The following is a 13,886-nucleotide window of genomic DNA, read 5'->3' on the forward strand; positions in this document are numbered from 1 at the left end:
CGTCCCTGAACATATAATCCAGTATTGCTGTATTTAAATTAGATTATTTGTAAATGTGTGGATAATGATTTAACCTTATGATGACGATAGTTAACCAAGCCCCTTTAAAATTTTCAAGGATAGCTCTGACTTGAAAGCATGCATATTTGTCTCTCATCTGATTTATTTCTTCAGCTACCCTACTTCCAGATTAGATTTGTTTCCTTGAACAGATAACATTAAATATACCTAAAACTGAGATTGGGTGGTTGAATGCAAACTTTTATTGTCAACACCGTTTAAGGAAATCCCATTTTCAGTAATGTTTCCATGTTTTGAGCATAAAGCCTTCATTTGGTGAGCACAAACAAAGCCTAACCCGGAACACATTCTCTTATACAGTTTGTGAATCTGTATTTTATAATGAGATTCATATTGTATAGCAATCTTTTTCATTCCAGATGTCCTTTTTGCAGAAATTTACTGATGAAACAGAAAATGTTTAGCCTTCTGTGTAATTTTAATTGAATTTAGCAGTCTGTGCATACTTTACAGTTTGATGCTGTATCTACTTGTTCTTGGCCTGTTGAAGGACGAGTAACTGGTATAATCTGTAGTGGACCAAAATAATATGCAAAGGAATCGTTTGTTTCCCTGTGTGTAACAGGACTGCTCTTGATATTGCTTCTTACCATTGTTGATAGTAAATAGTCAATTGTTTGTAAGCATGGAAAGCTGCGTATTATGTGTCCAGTTAAATAGCTCTTGATTTTGGATCACAGTCCTTATCACCTGCTGTTTCTGCAAGGTATCCAATTTCTGACCACCTTCTATAAGGCTAGTGCTCAGCTGAAGTTTGGTGCAGCATCAATTTTTTGCCACCTCAACAAAGAAATATATCAATCTGAGCCAAATTCTAAAAAGGAATTGTGTGTAGTTATAACAATAATTCATGTTGGCAATTTTGTAAAGATTTATTGCATGTGAATAAATGTGTACACTTTATGAGACATATATTTAACATTGCATATTATACTGCACTTTATTTATTTTACTTGTTTTGTTTATCTTTATTTCACTATGTTCAAGAGCACATTTAAAGCAATATGAGTAATAATGTATGTCATTAAAATATATATATATAGTTGGAAAATACTACACTTTGATGCACAAATGTGCTGTCCCCAGTACTGGGATTTATTTTAAAATGTGTTTTCCTTCCATTAAAATGTTTCTCTAATTTTAAAACAGACCTACAATAATCTTCAATATCATTTTCAGGAGCAGAGGATCTGAAGGGTACATATATCTGACAAGACACTGATTCCATTTAAACTTGACAGTCTCAAAGTATGTGACATTCAGTGGTGATTCAGACCATTTATGTACTGACAGGCATTAAAATGAAACAAGTGAAGTTGGTTCCCATACCAATTTATGGCTTTAATGAGTTCTAGTAAACGTTAGCAACAGTGATGAATGCAAGTTCACTAAGGAGGTTCTCTACTGGTGGTTACAATACTAATACAAGAATACTTCAGTGTAACATTTAAAATGTTAGCAATCCAGAGTTTTCTTCAGTATTGAATACACTATCACTGCTTTTATAGTCAATTTGATTACTTTAAACAGTTAAAGCAATTCAGCTTGGATTTGATGTCATCCTTACATTGGAATAGCTATAAAACTGTTGTGGTAAAATGTGTTTTGTGGTCTTCATAGCCTTAATGTATTAGATTTTAAGCCAGAATTTTATTGTAATGGGTGCTTAAAGAGAGGTGTGGTTGCTACTGCAATTTGTATTTTAAAGTGATTTAATGAAAAACGATTGGTAACTTTGAAGCTGTGCTTTGCTTCAAGAGTCGTAGGGAAATGGAACAAGCTATCCAGCCATGTTGTTGAAGCTCTGGCTTCTTTCAAGAAATGGTTGGATGAGATCCATGAATTAATCAGCTAATGAAAACTAAACAGACTTCGTGGGCCAAATGACTCGCCTCAGTGCTATATGTTATTATATTACAAATCCCTTTTTAATCATTTACATTGTGTAACTGCTAACACCAGGTAGATCCCAGTACCAACACTTGGTCCTCATGAAAATATCAGAATGCTCTGGCAGAAATAATTCCCTCATCCGTGAGATTTTCAGGAATGTAAGCAGGTTGTCCATAGCCTTCATTCCCTGACCCCCTTTACTCATCCAGCTTCGTTCTTTTTCCTCCATGTGTACATGTTTCCTCTATTTTTAATACGAGGCAATCAATAAGAACAACTGAAACTTGTAGGTCAATGTATTCTTTTGGTCTACCTTACTCTGTGGACGATTGTGCTCATTTACTTAAAGTGGTCGGGCAACTGCAGGTTATGAGGCTGAGGTCTGAGGCTATGTCCACTATGAACACAAAAGGAAAAACACAGTAGTAGGCTTGTGAAGACTTTTTCTGCATGAAGCTGTGTTTAAAGGCATAGCATCTGAATGTAAACTTTTTAATTACGGATGTATTGTTATGAAGAATCATATTTAGGCAACCCTTTTAACTATAACCAAGCAGACAATGAACCTGATATAAGGTTAAAAACTGATGTAACTTTTTGGTGGAAATACGTTACACTTCTGCTAATATATTATATAATATTTTAAGAATTATATAATACTTCTTCTGTTCAAACAATAGAATTCCTTTAAAAAATTGTGAGAATGATTCTAACCCACTATAGTGACATTAAGAACTGAAGCTCAATTATATATTACATTTTAAGTATAATAGTAATGTAAGTGTATTTAAGCTTGAAAGGACATTTTGGAAAAGGATGTTTGCACTCCTGTAAGTCTGGACGCCCTACCTAAATTCAATGGCATTTTCAATGATTAAAAAGCGTATATAGTCTCTGCTGTATACCACATGAAATTATGTTACTACATGCTTAAAGTTTTCTAATACGACCTTTCGTTCTTTCAATTGTGTAATCAGTAATTATAATTAAGATAATTGTCATATTGAAGTGCTATTACACTCTTTATTTTTGATTGATGTGTTCTTTGTTTTCCTCTTTTTTTGTATATTTATATAATTTCTTTAAAAATGATTTTACAAAAAAAACCCTAAATTTGTCGAGTGTTCTTTAATAAAATAATGTAGAAATGCTTCTCCGGCACATAGATATTTTATTGTAAAAGAACTAAGGAAATCAAACTCGCTTTAACCTGACTTAAAAAAGCAAAAAGATTTCTCTCTTTAAATCGTTTTACCTAAGTCCCAATTCATCAAAAAGAATAGCGCATGGAAGCGTTTTGCAATAATAATTAACATTAAATTTTAAAATCCTTATACCTTTTTGTCTTTTCTTTTTCGAGAATATTGCCGTTTAAAACAAAAATTAAATTAGCTATACATTTCCATTTCTCACTTAAAATGTATAACCTGTAAAAATAAAAATGGCTTCTGCGGCAGGGGAAATGATATAGCCTACCTGAAGAAAAGAATTTTAGTACTTTTAAAAGGCTGTACATGTAGGTCTAGCCTACTTTTCTACCAGTTTGCCTAGGAACAACATTTTGCTTCTGTCGTACATATACCTTTACCTTGGACTTAAACCTACTTAATTTTATAGTTTGTATATATTACAATAATAATAATAAACAAAAATCTGGTAATTATAATTTTTCTTCTCTTCATTCATATATCTGATCCATCCCAAGATTTGCAAGTCTTATTTCTTTCACAAAGCATTCAAAGGATCGCTATACTCCTACAAGACGTAAATCTTTGAAAAGAACTTCACGTCGTTCTAGAACAGAAAAAGAAAGTCGATAGCTGAGCACACTATATCTTTTCGGATCAATTAAATTAGTATTCTGTTTTTCACTTTTAGGAGAGAAAATTTGATTCATAAGTAAAGATCTTCAAACTGCCTGCCTTAATTAGTAATCGGTGTGTAAACTTGCACGTCTACCAACCTTTTGGTTAGTTAGGCTGTGAACTTTTGATGACCCGGTACCCCCCGGAGAAAAGAAGGGCACTGTATCTCAAACATTTACAAGATGCCCGTGGTTCTTCCGCTCCTCTGAAGTAAAACCTGGATATCAAACAAGTGCAACAACGCAACTGTGGGTTTCACAATGCCTTCAGATCTCCGAACAGTTTTACCTATTGTTTGTATGGTAATCTTAAACATATCTCTGATCATCAAAGGCTTAAAGACGTACTACAGACAAGGATCAGAGACTGACAATGTAAAAGGAGGAAAACAGTGGGGGTGACATCAAGGGCCCACACAATAGGCTTTTCTAAGGAGAAATACCTTTACCTTTACAAGCATGTGGATTAGGCTGTGTAGGTGAATGCGCGCCATATATAATATTTCAGCACGAACTAAGATCCATTATCTGCAGATAGAAACCCATACGAAATACATATTAAACGTTACACCCTTGTAATAATGTTTGCTAATAATTCTGGTATCAGAGAACCATGGGGAGAATCCCGAAGAGAGCCTTTGAGACCACTGGGCCTTTGAAATACCGCCCTCAGCATGGAGTTTCTGTTTTGTTTTAGTACAATTCATTAACACAAAAAGTGCCGAAGAATGCTGACCAGTGAGCTTTTCAGAGGGACGCAGTGAAATGTCCTGTTTGACACAATGCCATAGGAGCCGGTCTCCACACTTTATCATACAAAAGTAACACAGTCCCTAAATTTAAATGTCTCATTCATAACAACTACATATTTAGCAATAATAAAGATCAATTAACTTCAGTAAGAGAAAAATCCCAAACTATGTTGAATAATTTATAATCGAGTCACCTACGACATCATCGTTGGGAACTGACTGTAAACACAGACCAGCTAACATACTTTTATACGACCTGTACAAAATGACTTGAAAGGTCCAAAACAACAAATAACATATTGTAATAGCTCATGGCCAAAGGAGCTCGAAATATGCGAGTCTAGCACTACATTTCTAGATAAATAAAGGTAGCGTCACCTCTGCCGAAATCCCTCTCTGTAATTTGCGACAGAAGAATCAAATTACAATCAACATTTTTTGTGCTAGTATTTAAATACCAGTTTGCAAAGCAACGACTGTGGATATGTGGTGTCGTTATTCTCATATTATTCCCGTATCTCTTTAAAATAGAACAGAAATTTAAACAGAATTTTCATCATACGTTCAACACTTTTAGTACAACCTGCATTAAAACATTTTTTTCTTCCTTTTCCATCAGGATTCACGCAAGGTACTTATCACCACTGATTAAAACAACAACAACAAAGTGAAGCGTTCTGTTAAACACCCGTTTATTTTAAAAAGCGTGGTTTACATATTCAAGTAAAATTACATGTAATTACCTATTAAATAAAACTTTTGGTTTTAAAGCTGATGTTAAACTCTTTGAACTAGTCGTGTATCACAACGGAATACACATTTTTGTTTGTTTGTTTTTTAAGTCAGTGTCCCAAGTATTAAAAAAAGAATCGACATTGAACCTACAACAATAGACCACTTGTAGCAGCAAGTTAACCTTTGAACCTGAGGCTTCTATAGTGCAAACTTCATATCATATGAAGGTGTTCCTGAGGATAACCTGATTTGGTCCAACAAATGTAATCGTTTTTAAAACAGAATTCTTAAATCTTTGGTTCGTTATAGAGTGTTAAACACTTCTCACCGTGAAAATGGAAGTCGTTTTAATATGTGAAATTAAGTTCCTGTAAATTGCAACACCTCCCACTCTTATACCAGGAATGATGCACACTTATTAAAGCCACGTAGTAGAATCTGGTAAGGCAATATCTGGTTTAGGCATAATACATTCTTAAATCCATCACAGTCAACACGTTGTCTTTGACAACTTAAAATTTAAAATACAAAACAGACCATATTTACAAACACAGATATAAATTAACATTTAAAAAAAGATCAGTGCAAGGGGAAATTACTGTATTTACTGTGTACATTACATCATTTGTGCTTTTAATACGATGAAGCGACAAATAAAGGAAACCAACGACCTGAAAGACAAGTTGTAAACGATTACAATTACATTAGAATGAGGAGCGGGCCATGTTTGGCAGGACTTTGCGAAATCCTTATTTCTAGAAATAAGTCAAAGCCGTAACCATAAGGTGAGCTATTCTGTTAATAAAAAAAAAAACAAACAAGCAATCATAATGGAGTATGCTGTCAGTGAAAACCTTCGATGTTACCAGCGTGGACGGCAATGTTGGGACCCCGATAAATCAGAGAGCGGCTTGTGCCCCTCCTGGGAAATGCACAGTTAACACACAGATGTTTGGGGAGAACACGATGGGGAAGAAGATGGAGAATTGTTTTCGGAGGAAGAAGTGTCCGAGTTCTTCGAAACGTGAGGCGGAAGGACAGTCGCCAGGCCTTCTCTCTCTCTCTTTTTCTGCTTCATTCTTCTGTTCTGAAACCAGATTTTCACCTGGGTCTCATTAAGATGCAGGGTGGTGGCTATCTCGACCCTCCGAGACCGGGTTAGATATTTATTAAAATGAAATTCCTTTTCGAGTTCAGTGAGCTGTTTGGTAGTGAAATTTGTTCGAGCTGTCGCGGCGGCACTCGGTAACCCATAATCGACCGTTTTACCTGAAAACAAAAATGAGAGAGGGAAAGATAAGTCTTAATATTCTCGTATGTTTAAAGGCAGACAAGGGAGGAAGATCAATTGCTGTCTCCGGACATCGCGCACAGGTGGTCATGCAATCTGAAGCCTGGTTTGAAAAAGTTGGCGTATTGCCTTAGCTACGTAATTAGGTTTTTACTCATTTGAAGTACTTACTGGTTTTAGGGTGATTTCTCTTGATTTTCATCCACTCGAAGGTGTTTGCAGCAACTTGTGTCTCTTCGGGTTTTGAGTAACTTACTTGAGGAGACGAAAGGCTTTGATAGCTCCCCGTGCAAAAGCCCTGTACTGTTTTAGAATGGTGCTTGTATTGGTCTTGCTCGACATTACCGCTGTACGAGGTCTCTCCATGATTTAGTGGGAACGATCCATTTCCTGAGTATACAGAATTCAGGTACTGGACATGTGCCCCGCTGTCCTCGAGTTCGTTGTGACATCCATAGGTTAAATCGTAGCCTATTCCCTGACCAAAATAGTTGATCTCGGCGCCACTTGCAGTATTTTCATAAGGGATTTCAAACCTGCTTGGAGGCAGCATTCCTGATGACACCGAAGGATGATCCAAGGCATTTATACTTATTGGCAATCTCCCCACAGTCTCCCCAGTTAATGAATTCTGTAGCGGGACAGACCTGTGCTCACCGTGACAACATTTTGCAGACAAACCTAACACGTCTCCACTGGAAAAGTAGTCAAAGTACGTATTCATTATTTTTCCCCTCAATGATCCTCCACAAAGGTGAATGATTGCGTGCTATTCCTGATTACTTACTGTACTTTCCAAGCTCAAGATGTAAATATTGCCCGCTATGGAGCGGGCGTGGTCATGTGCTTTCATGATCCAATCACAGAGCACGATTGGAGTCGTTCGCGTTCATGCTTTCAGGATTTCCCAACAGTAGTTGGTGAAACTTTATCAGCAGGAGACAGATAAGCACCGAATACATTGCTATTCCCAGGGCAGTTTTAAATGTAAACGGAAGGTTCAGGTAAGACTATTTTCATGAAACACACTGCGTGATGTGGTAATTAGAAATGAACATATTGCATGTCGTATTTATTCTGTAATACGTCGTAATTACCTCGTGCGTTTCACTTCTGTAATTTTAATCAGTTAAAGATTAATGCCTTTTAACGCTTAAATAAAAAAAAAAACATCTGAAGAGCCAGAATTGCTCACCTGGCTCAAAGAAGCTCAACTATCTTCTCAATCACTGATAAAGTTACATGTGTTCATTCATGTAACTAGTTCTCAGTTCCAGTGACGAAGTCGGTGCAAAAGGACACGTGCATTATTAACCCCTAAGGGTTCGGTTCGCAATAGAACGCACCTGAAAAATACAGAGAAAATGATCTCAAGAAACATTAAATAGAATTTTATAATAACGTCATTTCTAGAGTCAATGTTATGTTATCGTTTTCATTTAAATAAAAAGTTTGTTTAACCTTCATATATTTACAAGGCATGCCTACATATGATAACAATTTATACTCTGAGTAGGTTATCAATACAAAATGCTAGATAAAGCAAAACATGCTTTTCATTGTTTTTTAAAGAGTATCTATCTATGGGGTATTGCATTCCACATTGCTGTGATTTACTACAGTTGCTTTAAGCTTGCAATGTTTTCAGTTTTCTCTTCATAAAATGTTCAACGTAATGTGAAATGTTCCCATGGAAGTGTAAAACGACTAGCATAAAAGCGGTGTAAACCCTACCCTCTCAATTCCTCTAACACCCCATCACTACATCCTTAATCACTTCCTCCCTCTCCTCTCATCATTAGTTGTCAAACACCCTCAAAAACCATAGTGCTCAAACATTCAAACTGTTACATAAAACAATTACATTGTTTTAATTGGGACACTTTAGGACACTTAAAAAACATTTCCCCTTTTCTTTGAAGTAAATGATAGAGTGCCGACATTTACCATCAAACAGTTTGTCTAAACAGAACACGTCCACACGGCTCTCAAAGGTATTCTCCACAGCAATCTTCATATAAACAACACTTCTCTAACATTTCATTCTTAGGTCCTACCAACGACTGACTCGATAAGAATAAATAAGAATACATTTTTCTTCTCCCTTCCCCTGCCTGTTTCCGACGCCAAGCCCCCGACTCCTGAAAAAATGTGATTATGAAAAACAATGTTGTCCATCACTGTTGTTGTCTCTAACAATTCTTATCCCTGAAATGTGCCACACGAGTCCCTTTTGAGTAGCTGGATGTCAAGCTTGGAAATTGAAAACGGATATATCATTTAAATAATTTTGAGTGCATGCAGCGATCCCAAGCTATTTCAACCATACAGGAGTTCGACTGGGGTGATAAGGATGGTAGATCCATACATATGCTGTAAGGCATGGAGCAAAATATATCTAATTGTATGTGCAATGTGTTAAAATGTAATTTCAAAAGGGCATCTCACAAACGACTTTGTGTGTGGATATTGTTTCTTTTGTATTAAGGTATTTTTTTATTAACCTCACATTACACATAGAATACATCTGTGGTCACTTTAAACAAACCAAGGAAGTTTTTTTTTACAAACATTGCTTTATGCTTCCCAATTTCCAGCTCTCATCCACTGTGTTCATCTTTGGCGCCTGTATTTCTTATTCGTATCATTTTCAAGGAGTTGGCTTACTCACCTGACAACATGTTCTTACACGGAGGCTGGTGTGTTGCAGATCCAAGTTGGTTAGTTTCTCTGGAGGTGTGTTTATTGTTAGTTTAAAACAAAACTCGTTGTACAATTTAGTCGTGTTGGTGGTCTGTATGCCCTTAAAATCCACGTTCTTATCCCTGATTCAGTTCATAGAAGTAATAAAATTTAGAATAAGTTTCTGCTATATTGCTTGGACAAATTAATGACCGAATTTTAAAGTAAGCCCAATTAGTCTTTTATACCTCAAACATTTAACTCCTACACCGAGTGTTGGTTTAAAGAAGTGTTTCTTCCTTAGTCGGTTGTGAAAAACGGAGGGAATTGTTTGTATTACTGATGATATTATCATCGTCGTCGTCGTCATCATCACCGGACATTTTGAACACCATTACATGACTATTAAATGCGTGATTTGTACGTTTCAGAAATACTGTCTTTGGCGGTGAAGTCTGGACGCATCCCATCTGCCCCAGTCCTGCTCGGAAGAGGTGGGACTGCTGTCGAGCAGAAAGTGCACACTCGGTGATTGATGAACTCTTAATAACACCCCACTGACAAGAGAGCTCTCTGGAAGGCCACTTGCGTACTAGTTCATTCCCAAAGCATGTTTGTTGGAGCCGTTCCCTTATACAGATCACTCTATGTGTACAAGGAATATTATCTGTATTTTCTTGCGGTAAGAAAACTGAACATTCACCCTTGTAGATACATTTTATGAGTACGAACTATTAAGTTCACTATTCGTGGGATATACGTCACGTGATTCAGTGAGCTGCTGTGGTTGAACACCTCAAAACAAAGAATTGTGTAGGCTGGCCTTTTGTGTGTCTTGTACTATAGCGCAAGAATGATCTATAGCTTTAGGCTACTTGGAAGGCAAGTGAAATGTCTGTGGGAAAAAAAAACTAGCCTGCTCCATTAAATAATTTAATGAAAAAAAAGGCAACTGAGGTGCTTTTTACAACACAGTTAACACTAAGACAAACAAGTGCCATAGCTGCTTTTTCTGAATGCAGGTATACATACTTCACTTGTTCTTTAAGTCAAGTCAGAGAAATTAGCCCAGAAAACGTCACATTGTCTTTGTTTAATGCATTAAATATTTATTTAGTAAAGTGTAGCATTAATACGTTATCAGCACAAAATACATATACGACCAATTATTAAAATATATTGCCCTACACGACAGAAGTGCAAACACACCAAGGTTTGTCTTGAAATAGTCAATTTGCTAAGAAAGATGGTAAATACTGCCGACCTTTCTTTCCATAAAATGAAATTCGTGTGTTTCAAATATTTATTCCCTTACTATTCCTAAATTTATATGTACGTTTTAGCTCTTCACATTTTCAAATAGGCACTGTGGAAGTAGCTCACAACTAAAGACAGATACTAGATACAAGTTTGTGGTATTTTACTGTATACGTGATCATTTCGTTTCAATTTTCGATTTGCTAATGTCATTATATTATTTTATCATAATGTATATAAAAAGACTAATGTAATTCATACGATTTTAGAAAGTTAACGCATTACATATGTACAGTGATCAATTGCATATCAGTAAGATAAACAGATTCAAAGTAATTAACAATATTTGAATAGTATTAATTTTCGTTACCCAATAACAAATATTATGATGTAGGCCTAAGGCAAACGTATAATTTCCAACCTCTGCCTTTAAAACTTGAATCTTCGTTTACACGTTAAACATAAAATGTTCTCCGAAAGCAAAATGTAGTTATTAATGTTTCACAGAGGATGCTGAAATAAAACAAAAGTATAATTTCCATTACTTGTAACAGAACTACGTGCAATGATAGGTTTCAAGAGTATTTTCTTCGTATTTTATTACTGCTAGATTACAAACCTACAACTGCATCTTTATATTATAAAATAATGGGTGCAGAGCATTAATTTTCCTTTACTTTGGGCATGCTAATATCTACGGTACCTCAGTAAATAAATCTACTAATTGAAGAGCTCATTTTAGGTTGAAGTTTTTTGTTGTCCTAAACGAGGATGTAATGAAATAGTTTAAACAACTAATTATTTTAGGTTAAATAATCTTTAAAAGTGGTCAGACTAGTGTTGTAGTATAAATATATATTTATTTATCTCGAATATATTAATTAAAACAAAAAATAAAATGATAAAGAATGATAGAGGAGGCGCGTAGGGGTGTTCATTCAAATTTATTTTGGCATTCGTTTTGTACATACAATATAGTTCAAAACTGCAGCTGCTGAAAATCTGTTGTACAAATATTTTCAATCAAGAAATTAAACGTGTCCGCAACACTGTTCGTTGTGTCATTGTCAGTTACTCCAAGTTTAGGGAGCTCTGCTGTAAATGAGTCAATTGAAATGGTATCTAAATCCTCCAACGAAAGGGTATTTAAACATTCGAACGAGTTTCCCGTTTCGTACCCCGTTTCGTCTGAAATGAAGAAATTGTCGTCGTTTTGGATTCCAGGCAAAGAAGACGCTTCTCTCAATAACGTATGGTCGTTCGATGCATCTTCAAATTTGAGCTGTTTCGAAGGATCCGGATTCAGTCCTGTCTCTGAAAGTCCTCTAGGAAAGCCATTGTTGTTATCACCGTTACTTAATATGCCTTTGGATTCATTTATTTTCCCTTGCTTGAAGCGAGATTGTCTTTTATGCTTCATTCGCCTGTTTTGGAACCAGACTTTAACTTGTCTTTCAGTTAAATCTAAAAGAGTTGCGATTTCAATTCTCCTTGGTCTGCAAAGGTACCTGTTATAATGAAATTCCTTCTCTAATTCCAAAAGCTGGATATTCGTGTAGGTTGTGCGCAGTCGTCTCGAGTTGTCAAAGGGACTTGCGGCGTAGTTATCCTGAAAGTCTTCGTTGTCTAAAATAAAGGATGTAACAGATTAGACATATAATAATGACAAGGATTAAAATGGCCGCCCTTCTTGGAGCGCCAGACAAAATGGCATTGTTTGTAATAATAAAAGGACTATGCATTAATTTCAAGACATTTCCATAGGCCAACAGCAACACTACCAGCAGCAGTGGATGAATAGAAATATATCGAATATATAAAATATATTGAATGTAGCTGACCCGCCACATTGAAAATTCTTTGATATTGTTTTTTTTTCTGTTTCATTATCCTCGCATTTAATTATTATGATCCTATCAAAAATGCACCGACCTTCAGTTGAAGATCCAGAGGAAGATGCCCCTGGTAGCGAAGCCTGTTTTCCTTTATGTGTTTTCTTCTCTCGCATCCATGGGTATTCCAAAGGTTTAATGCCTAAGGCTGCTCTGTCAACATCTTGTGAAGTTGGGCTTCTCTCATTTTGAAATGTGTTTCCAGAGTTCAGAATGCTAAATCCTTGCTCGCAAGGAGGAGGAATCAGTGTCGAATCTGAGAGCGACGAGTTTTTGATTGATGAACTTTGAAATGTCTCGCCAAGAGGAGGAAGGGATGTGAAGCACTCCGCTAAGGACGGTTCACTGTTAATAAATCCAACCTCTCTCTCAAACACTTTGCTCATCTCGGCTTTTCAGGCGTTTTAAGAACTCGGTCCCAAAATCTTACACAGTGCACATTTCAATTTATAAACAAAATACAATTATCGCGATTTTGGGAGCTAGCATTTATTAAAGAATGCCAATTCAATTCACAAGGATAAGGTTAAGATGGGGGGGGGGGGGGGGGGGGAAATTGACTGTCACATGATCTAGTGGACCAATGACAAGGGTGACAATAAAATATTTTTTTAAAATCTTTTGACTTCGACTGAATCGAATTTGATTTTCAGCCCTGTGTTGCTTTTTGTGTATAAACAAACACACAAACACACAGGTAAAAATGTTCGGTTTTTGTTTAACTGTCGTCACAATAGTGTCTACACAGCTTATTTCATATATATTTGACTGATAAGCGGAGAAAGAAAAAAATGTTTCCTCCTCTGTCACACGTGTAGTAAATGTCAGCCTGCAGAATGATGGGTTCAAGCTCTGGCCTTAGCTAACGCTGGTGGAGGCATTCGCCATAGTCTTAACCGCGTCCTTGCAACCGGTATCAATAGGATACCAAGGAATGATAGTTAAGCTTAGACGTCGCTCTGAAACAAATTGAAAAATGCGTTTTACATTCAGTTGGTAAAAACTATACTCGTAACGTAGGGAGTAGGCTACCAATTTTCCCACGTCGACGGTTATCAATAGCCTCCCCTCTGCTGTGGAAAGGATGTCATTGTCTGCAAACGTGTGGGAGAGCTGACGTAGCTGCATTGTTGTGTGAATAACGATCAAATCCATTATCTGCTGCCGCTTGAAAAAACGTTCGTGGGATTTCAAGATAATGTGAAAAATCTAGCATTTTATATGTACGGTTTAAACTAACATTTAAAAATGGGCTATCGGTTATAAAATATAATGAATGAAATATGACGTTTTGTTCTCATGTGAGTCTTTAAGCATATAACGTACGGCAAAAGAAAACATACAGAATGGCTTTAATTTGTTAGAAGCGTAGTTTACTACTTGAATATATTTTAAGCTCATTGAAACCACACTGCTGGTAAATAAAGGATTCTCTTATC

General features: G+C 36.2%; 2 protein-coding genes and 1 long non-coding RNA gene across 3 annotated transcripts; 1 reads left to right on the forward strand and 2 right to left on the reverse strand.

The window, feature by feature from the left end:
• Positions 1–5,265: 5,265 nt before the first annotated feature.
• LOC148649060 (homeobox protein Hox-D1-like) lies at positions 5,266–7,504 on the reverse strand. Its single transcript, XM_088605215.1, has 2 exons — positions 6,788–7,504; positions 5,266–6,594 (listed from the first exon to the last, which is right to left on the reverse strand). The coding sequence occupies exons 1-2, from the start codon at positions 7,338–7,340 to the stop codon at positions 6,263–6,265; spliced, it is 885 nt and encodes a 294-aa protein (XP_088461341.1). The 5' UTR covers positions 7,341–7,504; the 3' UTR covers positions 5,266–6,262.
• Positions 7,505–7,506: 2 nt separating this feature from the next.
• LOC148649061 (uncharacterized) lies at positions 7,507–10,245 on the forward strand. Its single transcript, XR_015926283.1, has 2 exons — positions 7,507–7,620; positions 9,730–10,245. It is a non-coding gene; the product is annotated as an uncharacterized LOC148649061 (long non-coding RNA).
• A 1,238-nt stretch (positions 10,246–11,483) lies between these two features.
• On the reverse strand, positions 11,484–13,782 carry LOC148649062 (homeobox protein Hox-A2-like). The gene is made up of 2 exons (XM_088605214.1): positions 12,488–13,782; positions 11,484–12,181 (listed from the first exon to the last, which is right to left on the reverse strand). The coding sequence occupies exons 1-2, from the start codon at positions 12,831–12,833 to the stop codon at positions 11,535–11,537; spliced, it is 993 nt and encodes a 330-aa protein (XP_088461340.1). The 5' UTR covers positions 12,834–13,782; the 3' UTR covers positions 11,484–11,534.
• Between the last annotated feature and the right edge of the window lie 104 nt (positions 13,783–13,886).

Source organism: Lepisosteus platostomus, chromosome 14 (genome assembly GCF_059453375.1).
Source record: "Lepisosteus platostomus isolate fLepPlt1 chromosome 14, fLepPlt1.hap1, whole genome shotgun sequence".
Classification (NCBI taxonomy): Eukaryota; Metazoa; Chordata; class Actinopteri; order Semionotiformes; family Lepisosteidae; genus Lepisosteus; species Lepisosteus platostomus.

What these genes read in the sequence shown, in the direction of transcription:
- LOC148649060 (XM_088605215.1), bottom strand. Translation starts at nt 7,340, where the DNA reads ATGAATACGTACTTTGACTACTTTTCCAGTGGAGACGTGTTAGGTTTG. An exon ending in GAGAAATCACCCTAAAACCA is followed by an intron (nt 6,595 to 6,787) that starts GTAAGTACTTCA and finishes TTTTGTTTTCAG; the next exon opens with GTAAAACGGTCGATTATGGG.
- LOC148649062 (XM_088605214.1), bottom strand. Translation starts at nt 12,833, where the DNA reads ATGAGCAAAGTGTTTGAGAGAGAGGTTGGATTTATTAACAGTGAACCG. An exon ending in CTCTGGATCTTCAACTGAAG is followed by an intron (nt 12,182 to 12,487) that starts GTCGGTGCATTT and finishes CCTTTATTTTAG; the next exon opens with ACAACGAAGACTTTCAGGAT.